This window comes from Cryptomeria japonica, chromosome 5 (assembly GCF_030272615.1).
Source record: "Cryptomeria japonica chromosome 5, Sugi_1.0, whole genome shotgun sequence".
Classification (NCBI taxonomy): domain Eukaryota; kingdom Viridiplantae; phylum Streptophyta; class Pinopsida; order Cupressales; family Cupressaceae; genus Cryptomeria; species Cryptomeria japonica.
In genome coordinates this window covers 546,827,635-546,852,029 of record NC_081409.1, presented here as the reverse complement: position 1 = coordinate 546,852,029, position 24,395 = coordinate 546,827,635, and the positions used below count along the sequence as shown (strand labels likewise).

Below are 24,395 nucleotides of genomic sequence, written 5' to 3'. Positions count from 1 at the left end.
CACTTGGAGTAATATTGTGGAGTCAAGTTTTGTGAGTATATGCTTTATGTGAGTTTCTCGATGTTGTGTTTAGACCATGTGTGCATACCTTGTAGGTTGCTAGTGGTTCTTATTTCTATCTCCTAGCACGATGGGGTGGTTCTTTTCGAGCCACATGGTCGGGTGGTAGTGTCACTTTCCATCGGGTGCGTTTGTTCCTTTTTGCGGGAGTTGGCTTCATAGGTGTTCCAGTTGCTCTTTGGATTCAAGCTTCTTGTATTTTCAGTTGGATCCTATTTGTCATCTTGGATCATTCTTTGTATATCTTGGACCTTATATGGTCAGTTGTATTATTTGTTATGTATGCCTTCATGGCAAGATGTAATTTTTAATGTAAACATTATATGATCTTATGAGACTTGGTGATTACTGCAATGTAATATTATTTCAATCATGTGATGCAAAAGAAATGTATTGATGAAAAATCATATGGTTAAATGTATATATTTTATTAGAATATCTGATGAAATGTAATGGAAAGAATCATCATGAATGGAACTTACACATGTTAATGATATCTCATACTATTGAATGACATAATTATTGATTAGTGTAATTGTGTCTTTATGATTTAATCATCTTAATTGGATTAAGTAACGTTAAGCATTAATGCTTAGTTTTAATCATGTAAACCATGTTGGGAAACCCTTTAGGAGTTAAGTCTTTCGTTGTGTAATTTAAATGTAATGTTAACTTAATGCATCATTCAACTTATTAAAGTTTTAAAAAATATATATTTACACTCTTTTCAAGTGTTTTAGTTTAATCCCTTCAGGGTTTTGTGGCGGGGCATTACATCCTCCATGCAACTGCTGGTAAAAGGGCAAAGATTTGTGCAATGAAGTATTTGATTTGTTCAACAAAGCCCACAAAAGTGTGTTGGAATAGAAAAGTAGCATTGAAGTGATATCTTTGCTACCTAATGCTGAGGGACATGATATATGAATGCTAAATCAACACTGGAATAAAGGTTTGACGAGGGTGTAGGGACGTTGAGAGTGTTTAAAAAAAACAAATATGCACTAGAGGCACTGGAAAAGTGACAACATTTTTTGTGTTCTCTCATGTCTTTCTCTCTCACACCTTGGATAGAGCAAATGTAGAATCCTTTTATGAAGATATCAAGACACTTCCTGCAAATCTCCAAATATAATCTCCACACTGGTCAAGAGGTAAGAGATAGAAAACTATAAGGATGATACCCCAGTGCAATTTGTAGAAATAAAACCTTAATTAGATCACAGTTTAGTGAATATGCCAAACAAAGAGTATTGATGTCGAGATTGGTATAAGAATTACCATTAAGGTCCTTCGAAACCAAGGCATGGGAGTGTGCAAAATCCTTTTGATAAATATTTAGGAAAAAATGCCCTCACTTTTGGTATTAGTCAACAATAATGAATCTTCACTATGTAATAGATGCATGTCAAAGTGTGATTTTTTTTTATCAAGTTTGACACATTGTTTTTGATAAAGATAAACGGGTTTTACATGGACCCGAAACCAAAAAGTTTGACACATTGTTGATAGAGGTAAAAGATTGATTCACTAAAACCAAGAAGGAATTTATGATTCCAGCACGTTGATATCATGTTGGAGCAACAACAAATAAATGCAAAATTTAAAACTTTTGTAAATGAGTCAAGCACAATGCAATAGCCAATAATCTATCATAAAACATGTGTAAAATACAATGAACTGTCATTGCATATATAGATGAAGGAGGAAGTAAGAAGGTGAAACATAAAGATTGACTAACCCTCCAAGAGGTGTGACGTGTTTAGAACACTTGAGACAAGTGTCAAGGGATGTGTCAAGTGTTTAATAAGTGAGACAACTAAACAACTAAGTGAAGTTAAGCTAGTGTGATCAAGACTACTAGGTGTAGGAACTAGATACAGAAAGACGTTTTTCACACTAACACTTGGAAGTGACCGATCTCTAGAGAATGTTCATAACCAAGGCCTTTTGATGATCTTTTCAGCATTTCAAATTGAGAACCCTTTTTTCTTCTAATAATTTGTCCTTGTTTGATGAGATAATTTCCTTTTAGGAGAGTAGTTAAGGAAAATTCTACTAAGAGAATTCTAGCTATATGAATACCCAAAATACTAGACCAACTAATAATAATATTTTACAAAATCAACTATTTTAATAAAAGGCTAAATCAATTTCAATGGAGACAAAAGAAACATATTCTTTTTAGTTTGATAAAGGAATAATGCAAGTAGAAAAGCACTGTAACAACATTATATATAACTAAGGAGATTAAAATTATGTTTCCTTGAAGGAATCCTTAAATACATAGAGTATAAAACATTGTTTATGAACCAAAATCATGCATGTTACTATTGGTTGTATTTATTCTATACATGTCTAAAGTGCATGGTAATAGAAATTATTTATATTCAAATCAACATAGAGTTGCGAATGGGCATTGATTCTTGTTATAGGATTCCCTATGTTATTGGGCTTGTATTTAAGAAATGTTGAAAGATATTAGAATAACATTTAGATATAAATCATCCTTCTTTAATTGCATACACTTGGATGATACTAACTACATATCTACGAATTTGTCAAAGGTAAAAATAAAATAAATTATGACTCTCATCTTCCATTTAGCCTCCATCTAGATATTTGCATCTTCATTGTTTAAGAAAACTCTATGCATTTCTTACTTAATTTTATATTCTTTGGAATAATTATAAACTATCAACAAATTTAAAGAAACGGGTTTGTGGAGATTAATAAAATTACATTTTTTCTAGGCAAGTAATTGCCAAGTGGGGATCTCCAATATCTTAAGAAAAAAATAAGATTTTCATTAGACAAAAGGTGAGAAACCACCTAAAACATTCATTAAAATATAAAAAATATAGAAAGAAAGAGTTGGGAAAAATCAAATAGCAATAATCATGTTTGGTTCCCTTCGTAATGCAAACAAAGGAGTGTAAAGGAGGGTTCTAAATCAAATTTAAAAGCACTCATTTTAGGCTTATTCATGACAATCCAATGGTCACCCTCAAAACCCTCCACAAAATAACAAGGGGTGTCTAAAATATTTTGATCCTTGTGTGTCTTCCCTTCTTCGTATCTTTAAAAAAACACAAGTTTTTTAATGAAGTTATCAATGGATTTGTAGCTTTGTGTTTTTTGGCCTTGAGGAAGTAAATTATTTTTGGCAACATTTTTTTCCATAGAGAAAGAAGCCACTTTCAATATTCATTGAGCATGATGTTTCTAGTAGTGAGGTAGAATATTTGGAGGTGGTCTGTAAGGGCATATTTCCACCATGAGGCTTGTTTGATTGATTTACTTTTTAAGTGACAAGATGTAACAACATGACGTATTTCATAACAACTCATATAGAAAAGGATGAGTCCTTTGTAAAATAACAATTGGGTCCAAGACCAACCAACAAAATTTAAAGTTATATTTGCAAAAAAAAATCTTGAAAAGACCTATTTCTACTAAGATTCAAGCAAAAATGGTATGATAAAATGAGATGTATTTTTACCAATATCGAAGAAAACACCTAAGGAATTTTTTAATTATTTGAAATGGGAATTGAACCAAAATTATAGTGGAAGATTTAGGAAATGAACCTAGATCGACATGATATTGAAGGATTCAAAAGAAGGATTGAAGGCTAGATGCCAAGGTTGGTTGAACACCTACCTTTGAACTAAAAGAGCCCTCTATTCCACTATTAAATACTCTAGGTTTATTTAACGCCTAAAGAGAAAAACATTTGTCAACAATAGACAACCTCTCATTGAAGGATCCCTTCCTTTTGAAATCATTTTGAGTTGTAGGGAATGGTGGGAAAGGATGTTTTAGCACATTTCCACCATATATAATACCATCTTCTTTTGTGAGATTCAAGGTATCATGGACAACACACCGAGAAGACCTAGAGTAGGCAAGGTTTTGAGATAAATAATAAAGGAGCCCTCTGTAAATAACATGAGGCCTTTTATGGGGTGTTGTAGGTACATTAAAGGGCATAGTTTGAATACTAAGAGCCATAACAAGATGTGATCTCCATAAAAGTCCAAAGATTTGTAGGGAGCCATTTTAAATACTCATTACCCAAATCCATAGAAATAGTGGAGAAGCCATTGTTGAACTATATGGGTGCATTTAGCGATGAGTATATGGTACTTTTAATTACAACAAATGGGTAGGATTGCTAGGAAGGACATGCAAATTTGTAGGGAACAATTATGATGGAGCCATTGGAGGAAGCCAATGTCATTGGTGTATTATATTTTTGGAATTTTTTTCAATAATAATAGTGTTTGGATCATTTTCATTAAAAATATAAATTGTCGAAGGTAGAAATTTTTCAAATTCAACGGACTTTATTTTTTCTTTTATAATCTATTTAGTGTCATGCAGTAGGTTAACTTTTGATTTATGTCTGCATTTTTCCACTAGCTATACACTTTTGCCAAAAGATCAAAGTTCTAATCATTAAATCTAATGTTATATTTTCAAGTGGATTCCTACCAAAAAAAATTCATCTAGCCTTTGTATCATATGAAATGGAATCCTTTCTATTTTTATCTCTTATGTTTTTGTAAAGGTTTTATATTATCTTATAAATATAAATTTTGAATGACTAAAAAATTAGTCAAATAAAGCATTAAAGTTAAAAAACTCCAATAGTCAATTTCTAACTCTACTACTTTGGTCATTTCTTTGTCATAGACACATGGATTTTTCACTTCACTATCCTCCACATATAATTATAAAATGGTTTCTCCTAATTATATGAGTATTAGAGTAGTTAAAATATAATACTACTTATCTTTAAGAGTGCAATGCGAGGGGAAGAAGAGATGGCGGGCAACCTGGAGGGTGAGTGAAAAAGAGAGGGTGACCTGGAAGGACACGTCTGGGATGATGTGGATTGTGAGGATGGAGAAATTGACAGGAAAGGGCATGGATCAACAAGAGAAAATCACATTCCTCAACATGGGTCTACGAGAGAGGCAAATGGGTGGATAAGTGTTGGCTTCCCCACCCTGTGAGAATCAGGGAAGAACATGGATAGCACTAGCGAAGGATCCCAAGCAAACACAAACCAAACAAATTCAAGACAAGCTTTTGGACACAGAAAAGAAAGGACTGGCCAAAAAAAAAATTCACTGGCAAACATCCAAGTGTCACAAGGAGAAACCCTAATTTTCAAGAATGGGAAAACCACATGCACGGGAGGTGTCGGAAGCAACAATTTAGCACAACAGACAAATCATGGGATTGACAGAGTGATAAAGTTTTCAGGAAAGATTTAGAAGAACAAGAAAGCCTTGGAAAGGCAAAGAGGCTATGTTCCCATAATCAACGATGGTGCTAAAGACAGAAGAATTGAGAAGGATGGCCTCGAAGGATGACTGCAAGAAACTAAATAAAGAATTTGGGAGTAGGGTAGAAGGAGGATTGAGTGAAAAATGCAAGGCTTTCATCCTCTCCTCAAAAACAATGAAGCCAATTCGGGATCGTTTTAACAATTGTGCATTCTTCATAAAATGGTGTGAATCGGACTGGCCGACAAAATATATAACAAAGTGGTGGATCAACATCTATGGTGGACAGGTAAGTTTGAAACCCCTAGCATATGGTTTCTTTGTGGTTGAATGCATCAATGAACTATTAAAAAGAGAAATCTTGTTCGGAAAACCACTTGTTTTTAAGGATTCTATTTATTTATTTTTTATTGGTAAACGGCCATAGCCAAATCATTTTATTAAATTAAGGATTCTATTTTTATTTAGTATATTGGGAGACCAATTTTTTAACCCTCTTAAGCACAAAATGGTTAAAATTCAAAAATGGATGTGTCTGAGAAATCTACTCCCAGAATACTGGGCTATGGATAGTTGGATTGGGGAGGAGATTGGGTCTATTAAAAGTGTTGATAAGGATTTCTTTTTTGGAAAACCAAAGTTGTATCCCAGACTATATGTGGCATTAGATAGCGACACCAAAACCCTTGATGATCTGGCAATCATCATAGAAAAGGGTTTATAGCCTCAGAAGGTAGAAATAGATCCAAACCCTCGAGGAGGAAGATGTATTCTAGGGTTGGGCTTCCATGCCACTACTTCTAGTTCACAGAACCCATGATATGCCCCCCTCCCCCAATTCGCTTTCAGACTTATCCTTGATTTTTAAACTAAAAGAAGGGTTTAAGACTCAAAGCAATCATGATAGCATTATTTTTAAGATAGAAAGATATACTAGGTATAATAAGAAGAGGAGGAGAAGAAACCCAATGCCCAAAAAGATGGCAATTGATTGGGATGGCAAGTAAATAGTGGAGAAAGAAAGAAAATAAGGTTAGCACAACTCACTACAACAACATGAGTTGCTCACACTCCTCGGAGACACCTTAATCCTTCAAGCAAACATAAATCACTAGATTAAGGAACTCTCCCTGAATTATAGACCTTTAGCCATTGAGGGCACACTTGGATCAAGAGAGGCTAACATTGGGAACGGGGGAGAATTAGAAAGGTTTTTTACTAATGGTTGGGAGAATATTGTTGAGAGTGTCATTCCCACAAAAAGCAATCTAGCAAACAGGGATACGATTCGGAGGGAGGATGGCGCTGTGAGAGCTCCATTATTACTTCAAGATATTTCACATCAGGGGAAGGCTAATACAAATATGGAAAACGTGCTAACTATCACGCTGGAGGCGGCACAAACTCATTTGATTGGATGGACAGGTCAGATTGGGAGTAGATACAGGTTGGATTTTCACATGCTTAGGAGCTTCAGTTTTTATGCGGAGGTGTTGGACAGGACAACGGCGTAACAAATAATTATGATGCATTTGTTTTCCAATTCTTCGATATTGGGAGCATAGGGATGGAATTTTTCTATAAATTAGAACTTCTCGCACACTATCTTCTGCCATAGTTTTCATCTTCTACTTTCCCTCAGTGGCATTTCACTCCTCTGGTTCTTCCTAGCTCTCTGGTTCTGTTATCATGGATTCCTCCATTAGGTTGAATTCGGATAAAAGACAGATGTTCTGTCTTTTATTGGTGAAATTCAGGAGAAAAGATTCGAGGCAGTTATGAATTACCCTCATGGTCTGATTCTGCATGTTGCTAGGTGGAATCTGGGTGGAGAATTCATTTTCTCAAATCACCACTATTGAGTTTGAAACATCGATATCATGGTAGTGTTTTTGGAACCTCGGCAGTGGGGAAAGGAAAGGCATCGACTTCTGTTTGAGGACAAAGCACTCTATTTTTTTTGTGATGTTCGCTTCTCTAGTTAGCGCATATTACTAATACTGTATATCTTAGCGCCTTTTGATAATATGTATAGGCATCTGTCCAGGGTTTGTTGTTAGTAATAGAATTTTGTATATTTAGTATTGCCATCCCTGTGCAATGGATTTTGTTGTTCACGTCATTAGTCTCGTTTGGAAATCTAGTTTCTTTTTGATGGTTTGATGGCAATCCTTGTGCAATGTTCGGATTTCCATTCACTATATGTAAAAGCTTTTTGTTATTAATACATACTTTTTGCAAAACTGTTGTGCTTTACTGAGCTTAAAAAAAATACAACTATATTATTAATACATACTTTTTGCAGAACTGTTGCGCTATATTGAGCTAAAAAAATACAATTATATTGTGCAACCGGGGACTCGAACTCAAGACCATGGGGAGCATACCCACGCCTTAAATTGGGATCCGCAATCGAGCGAGCTAGGGCCAAAGCCCATTATTCATAGTTTCTACTAGGGTTTTTATGTAGAGATGGATTTGTTATTATTATTATTTGAGTTTTAAATATTCTAAATTAAATCCATAATTTATATACAAATAAACAAAAAATCTTATTTATCAATATTAACTAGTTGAAAACTTGGGCATATTAAGAACACCACCATTAATATATAAATTTTCATCCAACAATAGGATATGATAAAAAAAAAAGAGAAATAACATCTTTAAATAAATAACTTAAATCAACTCAATCTCATTAATTTATAATTATAAATATCTTTAAATAATAGTAAGTTTAATAGTACGATACATACAAGGCGAATATGGCTTTGCAATTCTTTGGACAACTCAATCACCAGGACAGGGGTTTCGATAGGCACGATGGAGGGTTTCCTTCAACAGCTGGTAGGGCTCCCCCTCCGCAGAATCAACCATGGCAAATGGTAAAAAGCAGGCGAGTCGTTAGAGCCGAAAGAAGAAGGGAGGCTAGGGCTTCGATGGACTTGTCTAATGTTTGGATGGTTCCATTACATCAAGAATCTCAAACTGTGCTACAAAAGCAAATTGCATCCCTTTGGGTACTAGGGTTGTTGCCTCTGGCCCATGTCAACCCCTTCAAAGGCTCATGCGCAACTCACAACCACGTTTAAATCATGCAAAGGGTTTCATAAAACCTACCGGTGTTGGAGGAGCGGCCCTGCCACAACGACGCCATAAATTAAGGAATATCGAGCCTACTCTGGTGGTTATGAGTTCTCTTAATCCTATGAACGATTATGCCCCTAAGGCAAGAAGTAGTCAGTGTGCCCTAAAGTCGGTAACACCCAACCTAGAATGTATCAAAATCTCTACTCCTAGTGCCACCCTGGAGTTGAGGAATTATTGCGAGGAGCATGGGCTTTTTGCAAAATGGTGTGGCAATGGCCAACCCCTTGCAGAGATTGCTAATTGGTGGAAAGATACATTCCAGGGCCAGGTAAGTATCACTGCCCTAGCTAACAATTTTTTGTATATCGAATGCTATAAGAAATCGCTGAAAACTAAGCTTTTGTATGAGGAGTATGGTTTTAACAATGAAGTAAATTTTAAATTCATTGACTGGCATTCTAAATTCGATGCAAACAAGTTTGAATTCAAATCAACCCTCTAAATGGATTGAAATTCGCAATGTTCCTGTTGAGTTAATGCATGCCAAAATCCTCATAGAAATCGAGGATAAATTGGGCAAATTCATTATCGTAGAAGCAAATTGGTCGAAAAAATCCGATATCAAAATTTTAATAGAAGCAAATAATACCACGAAGAATTTAAAAAATATATCCCTAGATACAGTAGATGGCAATTATATCTTATCTCTGGTATGGTATCATGGTCCGATCTCTGAGAATTTATCCTTTTGTAAAAGGGTTAACCCTAGCACACAAAAACCCCAAGCCCCAAAACTGGATAGGCATAAAGAGTCGTTCAACAGAGTTGATATCTAATTTAACAACGATATTGGCGGCTTCATCATTAATGCTGACCCTCAAGAGGTAAATAACCATGCAACCCTCCCCCCTCGGATCTACTCGCCGGAAATAATCCAAACATGACAGATCATAATAACGAGTCCCTTAAGTGTAGGCATGAGGATCAAATTCAGAGGGAATTAAGCAACGTCATTTATAACTTAATGGAAAAACTAGCAGAAGAATCTGTAGAGGATGTCTACAACAATGCTCTGGCAGACATTGCAACCAATATCACCAACCTCAATTTAGATTATGAATAGACTCCCCCCAGAGCCCAGACATTGGGTGATAACTCAACCCCGGCTACACTTGAGGAGAACGCCTTAGACTCTCCCAATATGAAGGATTCTTCTCCTATTGTGGAAGGGTTGAATGAAGATGAAGAGAGAGAATTCATAATCAAAGAACTGATCAATATGCAGGAAGGGGAAAATAATATGGTATTGAACAACAACCAAAGCAATCTGGATAATAGAGGCATCCTCCAGATGGAAGGCAATAAATCGACTCCAGACTGTGGCAAATCCACTGCCAACAAGAGAGGACGGAAGTCTTTTTTAGACAAGATGAAAATGGATGGGGAAGCGGAGGGGCAAACCAAAATCACAACTATGTTGGGTCCGGGAAAGTCCCCCTCGCTCCTCGTAAAGGAATAAACATATTGACATGGAATGGGGCCCCCTAACAAACAATGCTTAATCAAGCGCAGTATAATGAAATTTGTTATGGATCTAGTAATGCTGCAAGAAACAAAATTGGGAAAGGCTAACATGATCAATTTCAGTAGAAAATTCACCCAGTGGCAGGTGGAGATGGTGGATTCTATAGGGGCTTCGGGTGGGCTAGCAATAATGTGGAAAAATAATTCAATCACATTCACATGTAATGCCAACATGCATAATTGGTTGGCTGGCAAAGTAAGATCCCTTAGCCTAAACCTTGAGTTTATCATCTTGAATGTCTATGGTCCAATCCCAACAGACAAGAAAAGACTAATTTGGCAAGAAATAGAGCACTTCCTAATAAATCAGGAAGCACAACACATCATCATAGGAGGTGATTTTAACACCATTCTACATCAAATAGACAAAAGTGGTGGGATAAGGTCCATTAGACAACCACAAAGAGACTTTGTTAACTGGATAAGTGACAACAACCTCTTGGAAATCAGGACTGAGATGGGGTTCCACACATGGAATAACAGAAGAAAGGGATTTTGCAACATTGTTGAAACTCTAGACAGAATTTTCTTCAAAGGAGACTTGACTGACTTTAAATCTGAGTTAAAAGCCACTATATTGCCATGGTCAGGCTCTGACCACTACCCGGTGCTATTAGAGTTAATGGGGGAAGCAAAGACAATTGAGCGTCCATTCAAGTTCAAACTGATGTGATTCAAACATGAGGAGTTCCTCCCTAATATCCAGAAATGGTGGAATGAAGGAGTCTTTGTTGGATCTAAAATGTATTGTCTTGTCTCAAAGCTGAAAGAGATTAAACATAAACTGCTAGACTAGAACAAAAAAAATTAAAAAACATCTTCGAGGAAAAGATAAGAGTTGAAAAAGAACTGGAAATAGTGAATAACGATGTTATGCAACATGGGATGACCCAAACAACATATGAGGCAGAGAAAATGCTTCTACGTGAGTATGAGGATATTTTAGCCAAGGAAGAGATATTCTGGAAACAAAAATCTGGAGAAACTTGGCTAGAGGATGGAGACAGAAACACGAAATTTTTCCACAACAGTGTCAAAATGAAAAGGGCAATAAACAGAATCACTCAGATCACTAGCAATAGTGGCCAGACCATTACGGAACAAAATCTAATTGCGGAGGATGCAACCCAATATTTTAAAAATATCCTCAATAACTGGGAGCTCTTTGATCTCCTCAACAATAGGGCCTTATTGAAAAACATACCTAAACTAATAACAAATGATGATCTAATCATATGTTGAATTCCAAAATCACCCATGAAGAAGTTAAAACTGTCCTATCTCAATTCCAAGGGGATAAGGCCCCTGGGTCGGATGGATTCCCTGTTGGTTTTTATTAGAAATGTTGGCACATTTTAGGAGACGAGGTCACCGATGCCTTGGAATCTGCCCGAAATGCAGGGAAATTCTTGAAAGAAATTAATAACACTTTCTTATCCTTACTCCCGAAGAAGAAGAACCCCTCAAAATGGGAAGAGTTAAGGCCCATCTCTTTGTGCAACATGACTTATAAATTATTATCAAAGGTCATGGCCAATAGGTTGAAAAAGCTATTGCCATCCATTATCTCAGAAGAGAAAACTGGTTTTGTACCCAATAGATCAATTTTAGATGGGATAGTCATAGTCCAGGAAGCTATTCACTCCATTCAAGCCCAAGGCTAGCCAAATATGATGATAAAACTAGATATTAAGAAGGCATATGACAAAGTGGATTGGTATTTCCTCTGTAGTTACATGAGAGCTTTTGGCTTTAACAAACAATGGGTAAATTGGATCCACTTCTGCATCTCAAACCCAAGGTTCTCAATCCTATTGAATGGGAAGCCGGAAGGGTTTTTTGAAGCAACTAGGGGCCTAAGGTAGGGAGACCCACTCTCCCCATTTTTATTTATTATTGTATGCGGGAAAAGTGGGCGAATAAAACTTAATATGTGAAAATATGTTAGTATACTAGTCCACACACACACACAGGACTTCTTGATGCAAGCTATGGAGTAACGTAGTGTTACTCAGCTTCCCAAGGAGGGTCCCATGGTTCTCTATCTCACAATGTCCCTCAAACCAATGTTTTTGCTCTCAGATCACTGAGCAAAATGGTTTAGGGATGGCAAATATGAGAACGAGAGATGCTTTTAATTGATTTTAGTATGAGATGTGTTGTAAGCTATGTATGATGCTAAAATGCAATAATCTAAATGATAAGATGACAAGATTAGTATGGATACTATCCTAGCATACTATATTTAGTCTATGATTGAACTAAAATGATAAAGAAAGTAATCTAAGCATGCATATTTAGTCTAATTTATGATCTAAAAAGAGGCTAAATGATGAACATATATGAAATGATAGCTTTGAAAGAATTTGAGCATAAGTGTGATGCTTCAAATTTGAAAGATGATTGTTTTGAATGGAGGAATGAGAGCTCTATTTATAGCATAAATAGGGCAATGGATGGTCAGGATTGAAAGGTTTAATCAAGGGCCAAGTTTGAAAGTTGGGGATCCATGTGCACAATTTGCACCAATGAAATGATGACAAGTGTCAACATAGGATTGGGTTGAAAGAAGAGGTTGGAGGCATTAAAGGCCTGAGAAGACCTCATGGTTATCTAAAGGCTAAGGGTCAAGTCTAAATTAGGATTACCCACTGGATTAAGAGTTAATCCAAGGATAAACCTTTGTGCAAATGATTAAGAGATAATCATGGTCAAAGCATTAAAGGCCTGATGAGACCCTTGGGTTGGATAGAGGTTGAGTCAAAACAAATGTTTTAACCATGTGGGAAGGTTTGAATTATCCATTAATGGTTATTGGAGACTTTGGGGATTAAGTGGTTGAAGATTGGAAGCCTTTAATGGTTTTCAAAGACTTTAAGGGTTTTAGTGGTTGAAGGTTGAAAACCTTCAATGGTTATCAAAGACTTTAAGGTTTTTGAGAAGTGACTTCCCTTTGCTTAAGGATGTGACAAAGTTTAAGGGAGGGTTAGGTTAATTAGAAGTGATTTGAAGATTCTAGAAGGGATTAGGAAGGGGTTTGGGATTTTGCAAGTGGATGGGGGGATAATAGGATTTAAATTGAATTAAATGATTTTATTCAATTTGATTGCAATTAAATAAATTAGATTTATTCAATTTAGGATAACTATTTAATTAAATTTGAATTTAATTAAAAGTGGATAGGGGGATTTAACTGAATAAAATGATTTATTCATTAAATGGATATAGTGAATTTTATTTAAATAAATTAAGTAATTTATTTAATAAAATAGAAGAATGTGGATAATTTAATTAAATTGGATTTAATCAAATAGAGAAATGAACATAAAATATTCATTTAGGAATATGGTCATTTTTATACGTCTACATTTTGCCCCTATTTGAAGTGACGTGTGTGCACATGTTATTTCAAAGAAAATGATGTGTTTTTGTGATTTTATGATCAAATGCAATTTTTGTTGTGTCGCTCTTTTGATTTGCAAGTCGTGCCCCAGATTCGATGTGTGATGCCCCTTCGGGAGATGAATCAATTTTGAAAATTTTTTATTTAATTTGATGAAGTTTGTATGATGTGTAGGATTTCGTGCATATAAAAAGTGTGCAGATTGATTCATCTCCCGATAAGTTATAGTTGTTTTGGTATAGGGGAGACCGCGACCATATTACAGGGCCAGTCTGCTAACCCTAATTTCATTTTCCTCCTATAAAAGGGGAAAAGGGCTTGATTTAGGTTCATTTGTGCTTTGTTGACTTTGAAGAAAGAGAATTTGCTCTGGAGAGAAAATGTTGATTCCCTATCACAGACACCGTTTCGAGCGCGTTCGGAGGTACTGGAGGCCTGTAGCACGTGGACCACCAGTAAGTCAACGTTTTTGACCCCTTTTTGATTTTTTGTTTTGTCGTTTTTTGTCATTTTTTGAATTTCAAAGTTCGGGTATTTCGTTTTAGCGCGTCTAAGGCTTAGTTTAGCGCATACGAAGTTTAGAGTAGCGCATCGAAGTCAATTTTAGGGGTTGCGTCCAAAAAAAATAGGCTAGCGCATAAAAGTATTAGGTTAGCGCGTGCAGGTAGAATAGCGCATGCAAAGGTTTGGGTAGCGCATAGGTATGACCTAGCGCATAAGAGTCGCCGGGGTTCGCATAGGTAAGGGGGTTTAGCGCGTAGGACTAACCTAGCGCATAGAGCTAAAAGGGTAGCGCTCAGGGAGGGTAGATTAGCGCGTAGGACTAACCTAGCGCATAGGGTTAAAAGGGTAGCGCTCAGGGAGGGTAGATTAGCGCGTAGGCATAGTCTAGCGCAGGGGATGGGTTAGGTAGCGCATAAGGTGAAAAGTTCAGCGCGTAGACTAGAACTAGCGCATAGGTTGGATAGAATAATGCGTAGGAGAGGCAGCCTAACACATGAGGGTGTTTTAGCGCATTGAAAGTCTGTTGTAGCGCATCTGAAAAAAATTTGCAGTTTTGGCCGAGTTGAAAATTTGTTTTTGTTTGCCTGTCGTGTTTTGATGAATTTATCCAATATGAGTATTTGTATAACTTGTTTTGATGTGCAATTTTCCAAGTTATGTATAGATATCAAGTTGTTGTTTTTATCAGAATATGATGTATTTGCGTTGTCTGTTTCAAGTTCAATGTGTGGGAAAACCTGAGTTGTTTTACAAGCCGATATGGGTTGGAAACTTGAGTTGTTTTACAAGCTGATATGGGTGGGAAACTTGAGGTGTTTTACAAGTTTATGTGATTGTGGTACTTGAGTTGTTTTACAAGTTTTGATATGGTTTTTGGAGAACTTGAGTTGTGTTACAAGTTGATATGAAATGATAGGATTTTGAACTTTGATTGCAGATGAGCAAATTGTTTCATGTTGTTGATGTAAGTTTGATTTTGATATCTTTGTGTTGATGTGGAAACTGATATTGGATATGTTTGGTTTGTTGACAGGAGCGATTGGGGGTTGTGCAGTCGAGGGAGAGATTCCCGAGACCATGGACGCTGATACCACGTCTGTCCCAGGCAGATTTGGACATTATAGAGATATGTGGATTGACCTCTCTTCTGGATATGCCTCGGTTCACTGTGAACCGGGGACTTTTGATAGCATTGGCAGAGAGGTGGCATAGCGACACGAACACCTTTCATTTTGCCACTGGAGAGATGACAGTGACACCGGAGGATTGCTACCGGATTTTGCGCATTCCTGTGGTAGGGGCACTGCTACCCTACGAGCAGTCAGAGGAGGGTGGCACAGAGGCACTGCGCCGCATATTTCATGATGAGACTGTCTGTGGATATGAGATTCCTTGGCAGGAGTTTCTAGATTTGGATTATGCACCACTGTCATCTGTATTGGCAGGATTCATTGGGGGATTCTTTTGTCCTGATCACAGGTCAAAGGGATTTTCAGTGGGATGGGAGCTGGTTCTGGAGCAGATGGTCACACAGGGCCGGAGATTTTCATGGGGGTCAGCGATGCTGGCCCATCTTTACAGGAGCCTTCATGAGGTAGTATACCTCGGTTATGCTAGTTTATCAGCGGGTGTGACCTTATTACAGGTATGGTGCTGGGAACATATTCCAGTAGCGAGGCCACTAGCAGATAGAGACAAGCCCGTAGGTGCTGCATATGCCTACGGATATAGAGGCCTAGTTGTCTAGCGTAAGCTGGGCAAACTAGAGCATTGGAGGAGGGTGTTTGATGATATAGATACGGTCACCTGGAGACCGTATACAGGTTGTGAGGTATGGGCTGAGGATGGGCTGGAGATGCCCTTTGTTTTTATGAGCCGATATCTGATTGGGAGGACCCCGTTCGTCATTGAACGGTTTTTGGTGACCCGAGTTTTGCGGCAGTTCGGGCGCCAGCAGGGGATTCCTCAGGGAGCATGCCTTTATGCACGGAGGCAGCAGGATGTGGCTGATTGGGGGCCGACTATTGACAGTGCGGTGGTCGTGGAGGAGTTTGTGGGGATAGCTGGGCAGGTCTGGGACTATGCCCCAGAGATTCAGGACGCCGGCGCCCGTTTGTTTGTTGCGCGGGCAATGGCGAGGATCTCAGATCCAAAGGAGATGAGGCCAGTGTTTGATTCGGATGGGGAGGAGGGAGACGGGGGGGATGATGGAGATGATGGAGGAGGTAGAGGAGCTAGAGGGAGGCGGGGAGGTAGAGGTGTGGAGAGAGCGGTACGGCAGGGGAGGATTGAGAGGAGGAGAGGAGGATTGGCTATCGGAGCCGAGAGAGAGGGGAGAGTGACGGAGGTTTTGGCGGCAGTGGGGGGTGAGGAGGAGATGGTGAGACCAGCACAGAGGAGGAGGGTAGATATACTCCCACCTCCAGTACCGAGGACAGGGCGAGTGGGAGGGGTTCCTCCAGCACAGGAACCACTGCGGGTTCGAGTGTCAGGTCATGTGGAGGATGCACAGATCCGGACCCTGCAGATTACCGTTTAGCAGCTGCAGGCGCAGATTTTGACCTATCAGCGGCAGATTTCTCAGTTGACCACTGAGAGAGATACTGAGATAGAGCGGTGAGGATGAGCGGAGGAGGCCTTGGCGAGTGTACAGAGAGCAGCGGCGGGTGGTCCGATGAGAGACACCCTGAGAGAGCTGACACGGAGAGTACAAGAGGTTGAGTATTATAGGGGGCATTATGAGACTGTAGTACCCCGAGATCAACGAGTGGAGAGCTTTGCACAGTCGAGATCGAGTCGATCTCGAACTGCTGGGACACGATCTGAGAGTCGAGGTGTGACGGGGCCGGTGAGACAGGACCCTCCTGGAGATCCAGGGGCGAGTGTATCTGGAGCGAGACAGGACCCTCCTAGAGATCCAAGGGCGGGTGCAGCTGGAGCGAGACCATCTCCGTCAGGAGATAGTCATACTTGAGAGACAGGGTCTCTGTTGTATTTTTTAGCAGTTGGTTATGTGTTGTATTGGACACAGTGCGTGGACACATTTTGTACATTTTGATCAGTTTTGAGATATATATATATATATATATATATATATATATATATATATATATATATATATACGGCACCATTTTTTATCATGTGATGTGTTGATATGGATGCATTTATTTTATGTGATAATGCAATGTTTAAACATATGATGTAATGTTATGATGCAGGATGTATGCTTTTTATATGCTGTGAGATGTATCTTGAAAATGAGATGTATGTTTTATTTATGCTGCTAAATGTAATATGATATGATGTAAAAAAAATGATGTAATAATGATGCAAAATGATATGTAATGAATGATATAAGAATGATATGTAACTAATTGTAAAATGATGTGCAACTAATTGTAAAATGATATGCAACTAATTGTAAAATGATATGCAACTAATTGTCTTTGGAGCATCTCTCATTCTGTATTTGCCATCCGATATAACCTTTTATTTGTTTTCTTTGTAAATATCATCATGGAGCATTTATTGATTTTTGGATATGTTGAAAATTTATACAAGCATAATGGTATAATTGAACCATAATGACCTGAGAAAAATTTACATGATATTTGATTTTGCAAGATAGCACAAGCGTCAAGGTATAATTGAACCAGGACGACCTGAGTGCGTATTGCGTAAACAAACAAGATTTGATCATTTGTATGCGTGAAGTGGAATCAAGCCTTCAGTGATATTGGACGTATCACGTCTTGAGGCATGTATTCACACAGTACAAGTGATCGCCTCCCAGACAGAAGACTAAGAAAATATTGGAAGTTCCCCACGATCTCTAGCTGTGAAGCATTTAGTGAGATAAGGAGGAGATTCCAACAATTAAAAAGTTCAAAATGCAAAATAATCAAGACTTTTATGTGATAATGCAACATTTAGTACTTCAGAAAATCATCCATCCTTGAGATTCCTGTGTATTGTTTTTGTCTTGGTTGTTGTGATGAAGCGTAGTTGTGTTTGTTGGATGGCGTGTGTCTGAGTTTTGCAATAGTTGGAACGTCTTGAATGTTTGCAAGTGTTTGAACAATTTAATGCCCCTAGCTGAGTGTACCTCTGGATACGATTATGTACATTGATTTCTAAGCCATGGTGGAATGCGATAAGAGAATAGATATAGGTGGATAACCTAGGATAGTGACTACGCTAAGTATGTCCTGAATGGATATATGCTAAGTGTCGGGCGATGGCCGATAGTGTTTTGATGGATAAAATGGCATGGATATAGATAAAGGAACCGGTCTTTCACAAGGGCGCCTTTTTACCAGGTTTTCACCATTTGTTTTTATTGTACTTTGTATTTTTGCTTTTTCTGGATTTTTTTTTTTTTGTTTGTTTGTTTTTTTTTTGTTTTTTTTTTTTTGGCTTTTTCTGTGCACTAGGCTATCTTAAGTATAGTACTTCTTCAGATGAATGCTATTAGTTGGATCATCGAGCACCTCTCCTTCAGAATTTGTTAGCTGATACGCACCTGATTCATAGACTGATATGATGACATAGGGACCCAACCAGTTAGGTTCAAATTTCCCTTTCTTTTCTCGATCTTGCTGATTTCTTGGATTTTCTTTGAGGACTAGGTCACCAACCTTGAAGTTGCGAGGAATGACCTTATGATTGTAGCTCCTACACATGCGTTGCTGATATGCTTTGAGATGAGTATAAGCATGTTGGCGTCTTTCATCTAATAGTTCCAGTTCTTGCAGTCGGTTAACTCGATACTCTTCATCAAGGATTAAACCTTTCAAAGAGACTCTAAGAGATGGAATTTCTACCTCTAAGGGTAAAATAGCCTCTAATCCATATACCAATGAATATGGTGTTGCTCCTGTAGGTGTGCGAATGCTGGTCCTGTATGCCCAAAGTGCTGGATTGAGTTGTACGTGCCAATCTTTGCCTGCATCATTCACTGTTTTCTTGAGGATTTTTAGGATTGTCTTGTTAGATGCTTCTGCTTGACCATTTCCCTGTGGGTAGTATGGTGTAGAGAACCTATGTTGGATTTTGAATTTTTCACATAGTTCTTGGACATCTTGATTTTTGAAGGGTCGTCCATTATCTGTGATGATTGAACTTGGAATACCATATCTGCAGATCAGATAATTGAGGATAAAAGAGGCAATTTGTTTCCCGGTCACCGTGGTCATGGGAACGGCTTCTATCCATTTGGTAAAGTATTCTGTTGCAGTTATAATGAACTTGTGTCCATTTGAAGATGAAGGATGAATTTTGCCAACCAGGTCTAGTCCCCACTGACAAAAGGGCCAGGATGTTGTAAACGGTTGCAGTTCCTGTGCTGGTGCATGTATCAGATTGCTATGGATCTGGCATTTAGGACATTTCTTGGCGAAATGATATGAGTCTTTCTCCATTGTAGGCCAGTAGTATCCCATTCGTAGAAGCTTTTAAGCAAGAGTAGTGCCACTGGAATGTGTATCACAAATACCTTCATGAAGCTCGTGTAAAGCTGAATCAGAATCATTACGATCAAGACAACGAAGAAGAGTACCATCTAGACCTCGACAATATAAGGTATCAACGGTAAGGGTGTAACGGGCAGCTTGTCGGATAAAGTTACGTTTTTGGTTACGGGATTGGTCAACGGGTAAGATATTATGCTTGAGGTAGTCGTATATTGGTTCATATAGCGGAGAATCTGAACCAGTCAAGGCATAGATAACATGGGATTCAGAGTGGTCATAGGCGGGGGAGAACAGTTGCGCTACCAGGAACTCATAACGACTCTGTTGCTCTGGAATTTGTAGTAATGAAGCGATCGTAGCCATTGCATCGGCTGCTTTGTTGTTCAACCTTGGTATTTGTTCAAAGGTGATGTACAAAAAATACTGTTTGAAGTCATCCACCATTCGTTTGTAAGGTAGTAGCTTGTCGTCCTTTGTCTGATAGTTGTTATTGATCTGATTAATGACCAGTTGTGAATCGCCATAGACTTTTAACTCTGTGATTTTCCATTGTACGGCCATTTTGATGCCTATGACCAGTGCTTCATATTCAGCCACATTATTTGTGCATGGAAACATAAGTCTGTATGATTTTGGCATAGTGTGTCCTTCAGGAGTGATGAACAGAATGCCGGCACCTGAACCATGTTGAGTATAGGATCCGTCAAAGTATAGGGTCCATTGTTTAGTAGAAAGAGCAAGAACATCCCTGTCTGGAAATTCAACCTCCATGGTTTGTTTGCCTAGTAGCGGTGCTTCGGCCAACTGATCTGCAATTGCTTGTCCTTTGATGGCTCGTCTTTCTGTGTATTGGATGTCGAATTCACTGAGAATCATGACTCATTTAGCCAATCGGCCTGTAAGAGCGGCTTTGCTGAGTAGATATTTGAGAGGATCAATTTTTGCAACTAGCTTAATGGTGTGTACTAACATGTAATGTCGGAACTTCTGAGATGCAAAGACCACTGTTAGGCAAGCCTTTTCAATAAATGTATAGTTGAGCTCATAGCCATTCAATGTTCTACTGATGTAGTATATGGCGCGTTCCTTTCCTTGTTGATCTTCTTGTGTCAATAATGCCCCCAGTGAAATATCTGTTGTTGAGATATATAGAATAAGTGGCTTTCCGGCGACTGGTGGTACTAGAACTAGGGGATTCATCAAGTACTGTTTGATTTGATAAAAAGATTCTGCACACTTAGCCTCCCATTTGAATGGTACATTTTTGTGTAGCAAATGGTTAAATGGTAGACTTTTATCTGCTAGCTGAGCGATGAATCGCCGGATTGATTGGAGTCGTCCCTGTAGAGATCTGAGTTGACTGATATTTCGTGGTGGTGGCATTTTCATAATGGCTTGTACCTTTGCTGGATCAACTTCAATACCCTTAGCTGAGACTATGTAGCCTAGTAACTTGCTTGATGTAACCCCGAAGACACACTTCTTAGGGTTAAGCCTGACTTGGAATTTCTCCAATCGATCAAAAATCTTTGTTAGGATGCCAAGATGTTCTGCTCTGGTGAAGGACTTAGCTAGTAAGTCATCTACATGGTCTTCCATAAATGTGTGCATCATGTCATGGAATATTGTGGTCATTGCTCTTTGATAAGTGGCCCTTGCATTTTTTAAGCCAAAAGGCATGACATTCCAACAGTACGTCCCCCAAGGATAGGTGAATGTTGTTTTATCTTGATCTTCAGGAGCTATCTTGATTTGGTTATAGCCTGAGAAACCATCCATTAGTGAGAGCATTGCATGGTCTGCTGTGAGATCTACAATTATGTCGATACTTGGCAGAGGAAAGTCATCTTTGGGACAAGCTTTGTTGACGTCTCTGAAGTCAGTGCATATTCTGATACTACCATCCGGTTTTCATACTGGAACGATATTGGATATCCACTCTGCATAGTCAATGGGTCGGATGAATCCGACGTCTAATAATTTTTTTAGTTCAGTTTTGACCATGAGTGCCACCTGTGGATTCATCCTTCGTAGCTTTTGTTTGACTGGCTTAACTCCTGTAGAGATGGACAAGCGATGCATAATTAAGTGTGGATCTACTCCAGGCATATCAGCATATGACCAAGCAAAGTTGATTTGTTGTTCTTTAAAGAAGATGATGAATGTCGATCTTTCTTCCTCTGTCAGAGATTCTGCAAGATGTATATTTCTGGCTGCTTCTGTGGTACCAATGTTGATTGATTGAGTAGGCTCAATCAATATGGGCGATCGCTCATGAAAGTGCTCAGGAAGAGTGTCAAGTCTCCCATCGTTAGGTGCCTTAAAAAGGTTTTCACCCTCCGATGCGTCCTTTATTTTTACTTTTTTATGATCTAGAGCTGCCATTATCTGGTTTTCAGCATTAGATTCGTTATTTGGTTCATTTTTGTAACTAAGAGACTTGGCACTCCCTGATTGACAGATATCATTATTTTGTTCACTGGTAGAGCCTGTTTCCGGATTTACGGTACATAGGTAATGGACAATAGATGCATCATCTGGGAAAATAGGTATATCATTTGTTTCAGGTTCGTCCCAGTCGATGAGGTCAGGAAAGACAAGTGGTAAGGAATCGTTGGGTGGATCAAGTTCGGCTACCGTAAGTGTTAGGATAGAGTTTTCATCGTGATGGATCTTGGGTTTAAAGAAATTTCGGATTTCGTCGAGGTCCTCGATGGTATCATCTTCCACATAGACTTGTTCATAATGTTTCTGTTCACTTTCCTGAGCGTCATAGATATGTTGTGGTCCAAATCCAAGAGGTCTATCCTCTGCGTTATGTTCTTCCTGAGAAAGGGATATAGAATCAGTATCATCCAGGATATCAGTAGTAGCATTGGAGCAGGTACCCCATTCGTATTCATTGGAATCTGTCTCATAGGCATCACCCCAGATTCTATCTGTGCTGTAAACAAGTGTGTTGTACGGTGAAAACAAATCTCTGATGATGGATACCATTTTGATGGTTTTTGTAGATTCTGTATCAGATCCATCTTCTACTTGCTGGATTTGTTCATAGACTGTGCTTCCTCGGGGAGGAATAACGGTATTTGGAGATGACCTGATTTGTTCTTGAGATATTGGTGTTTGAATATGAGCTACTGCTGCAGATAGAGCCTTCTTATGACTTAGAAGTTTTTCCTGATGTAACTTCTGATCTTGACATTCCCGTGCCTTGCGGATTGTTTCTGCTGATTCAAAAAGTGCTTCCTGCCAGGATTCTTCTTTGTACGGTGTCTTTACTTTCCATTGAGGTTTGATAGATAGGTGAGGCGGCCGCTTCAATAGGAACGTGAGTTTAGAACCCAATCCTGCTTTGTTTCTGCTAGGTTGTGAAGGAAGATTTATAGGTTCAGTGACTCCTTCTTTGCGTTTGCCAATGGGTCCTTTACCGTCGTATCCCATTTGTTTCATGATTGAGTAGCCTTTTCCATACATGTGTGTTGGTAGAATAATGTCCAGAGCAGCTGCTCTATGATTTTCTTCTTCATCTTTGTATAACCAGCTAAGAACATCTTTGTCTTCTTATTCATGTGCTAGAGTACCTAATTGGATGAAGGTACCATCAAATTTAGTGATAGGCTGAGTAGCCAGTTGTGTTGATGTAGTAGGCAAACCATGCGATCTAGGTGAGGTTGGCAATTTTGCCAAATATAAAGGCTCCAAAGAGTATTCTCCCATGCCTTGGTCTTTGATTTGCATTTTCTGCTTGAAGTCTCCCCATAAGGAGTTGGATTTTGCTGTGTATGGATCTGATGTTGAAGATTGCTGCTTTTCTCTATTATGAGGAACCAAACTGTCCTGGGTTGCCCCCATTGCATTGCAATGTTGAAATGGATTATGATCAGTAGATATGGAGATTTCTTGTCCATCATAAGGAAACTTGACACACTGGTGATATGTAGAAGGGACTGCTTGCATTTCATGTATCCAGGGTCGTCCTAACAAAATATTGTAGGTTAGATCAATATCTAAGACTTGACAAATAGTATCCTTTTGTACTGGGCCTACTTGAATAGGTAATATTACTGTGCCTTTAGACGACCGCTCTTCATCATCATATGCTTTTATGGTAATTTTCTTGCAAGGATCAATAGATTCTTCTGAGAAGCCTAATGCACGGATAAGATTTAAAGTACATATATTAAGACCGGCTCTTCCATCTATTAGGACTCTTTTGACTCGGTGTTTACAAACAATGACTTCAATATGGAGAGGAGTATTATGTGGATGGATTAAGGAAGCATTGTCGTTCTCGAAAAAGGTGAGGTTATGAGGTCCTGTTATATGGGCGACCATGGCTTGAAATCTGTTTGTATCCAGATTTTGAGGTACATTTGTTTCCAACAATGCTTGCTCCAATATGTCTTTGTGCTTGGGTGATAGTTTCAATAATTCCAGGATGGATATCTGAGCTGGAGTCTTGCGTAGTTGGCTAACCAAGTCATATTGGATTTTAGGTGTGGTAGTTGCAGGTGCAGTATGTCCTTTCAAGACGTATTTCTGAGTGCGGGTTGTTACATTGACAGATTCGTGATCACGATGATCTCGGATGGTGATGACATTTACTTGATGATCTTCAGCTGATATATGGTTGATAGTGTTATTGTAGATGTGATTAATACGAGCTCCGCGTGTATCATCTGAAGTAGATGCTCCATCTTTGTTGTAATTTGGGAGAGGATTCTTAAAGGCTCCATGATCACCATTTGTTTTGAGACCATCGACCGTTAAATCACCTCGATCAATCATGTCCTATATTATATGTTTCAATCTCATGCATTCGTTTGTTCTATGACCCTTGTTGCGATGGAAATCACAATAGTGTGAATCATTCCACCAAGGTGGTTTGATTGGGGGTTCATAATTGTTGAGTGGTGGTAAAGAAAGAACCTTGTTTGCCAAAAGTTCTCTGAATGCGGATTCTAGTGATTGTCCCAGTGGTGTGAA

The 24,395-nt window shown here is 38.6% G+C and overlaps 1 protein-coding gene across 1 annotated transcript; it reads left to right on the top strand.

The window, feature by feature from the left end:
- The first annotated feature begins 4,894 nt into the window (after nt 1-4,894).
- Nucleotides 4,895-16,195, top strand: LOC131034549 (protein MAIN-LIKE 2). The gene is made up of 2 exons (XM_057966061.2): nt 4,895-5,643; nt 14,969-16,195. Exons 1-2 carry the CDS (start codon nt 5,395-5,397, stop codon nt 15,680-15,682), a joined length of 963 nt encoding a protein of 320 aa, XP_057822044.1. The 5' UTR covers nt 4,895-5,394; the 3' UTR covers nt 15,683-16,195.
- The last annotated feature ends 8,200 nt before the right edge of the window (nt 16,196-24,395 follow it).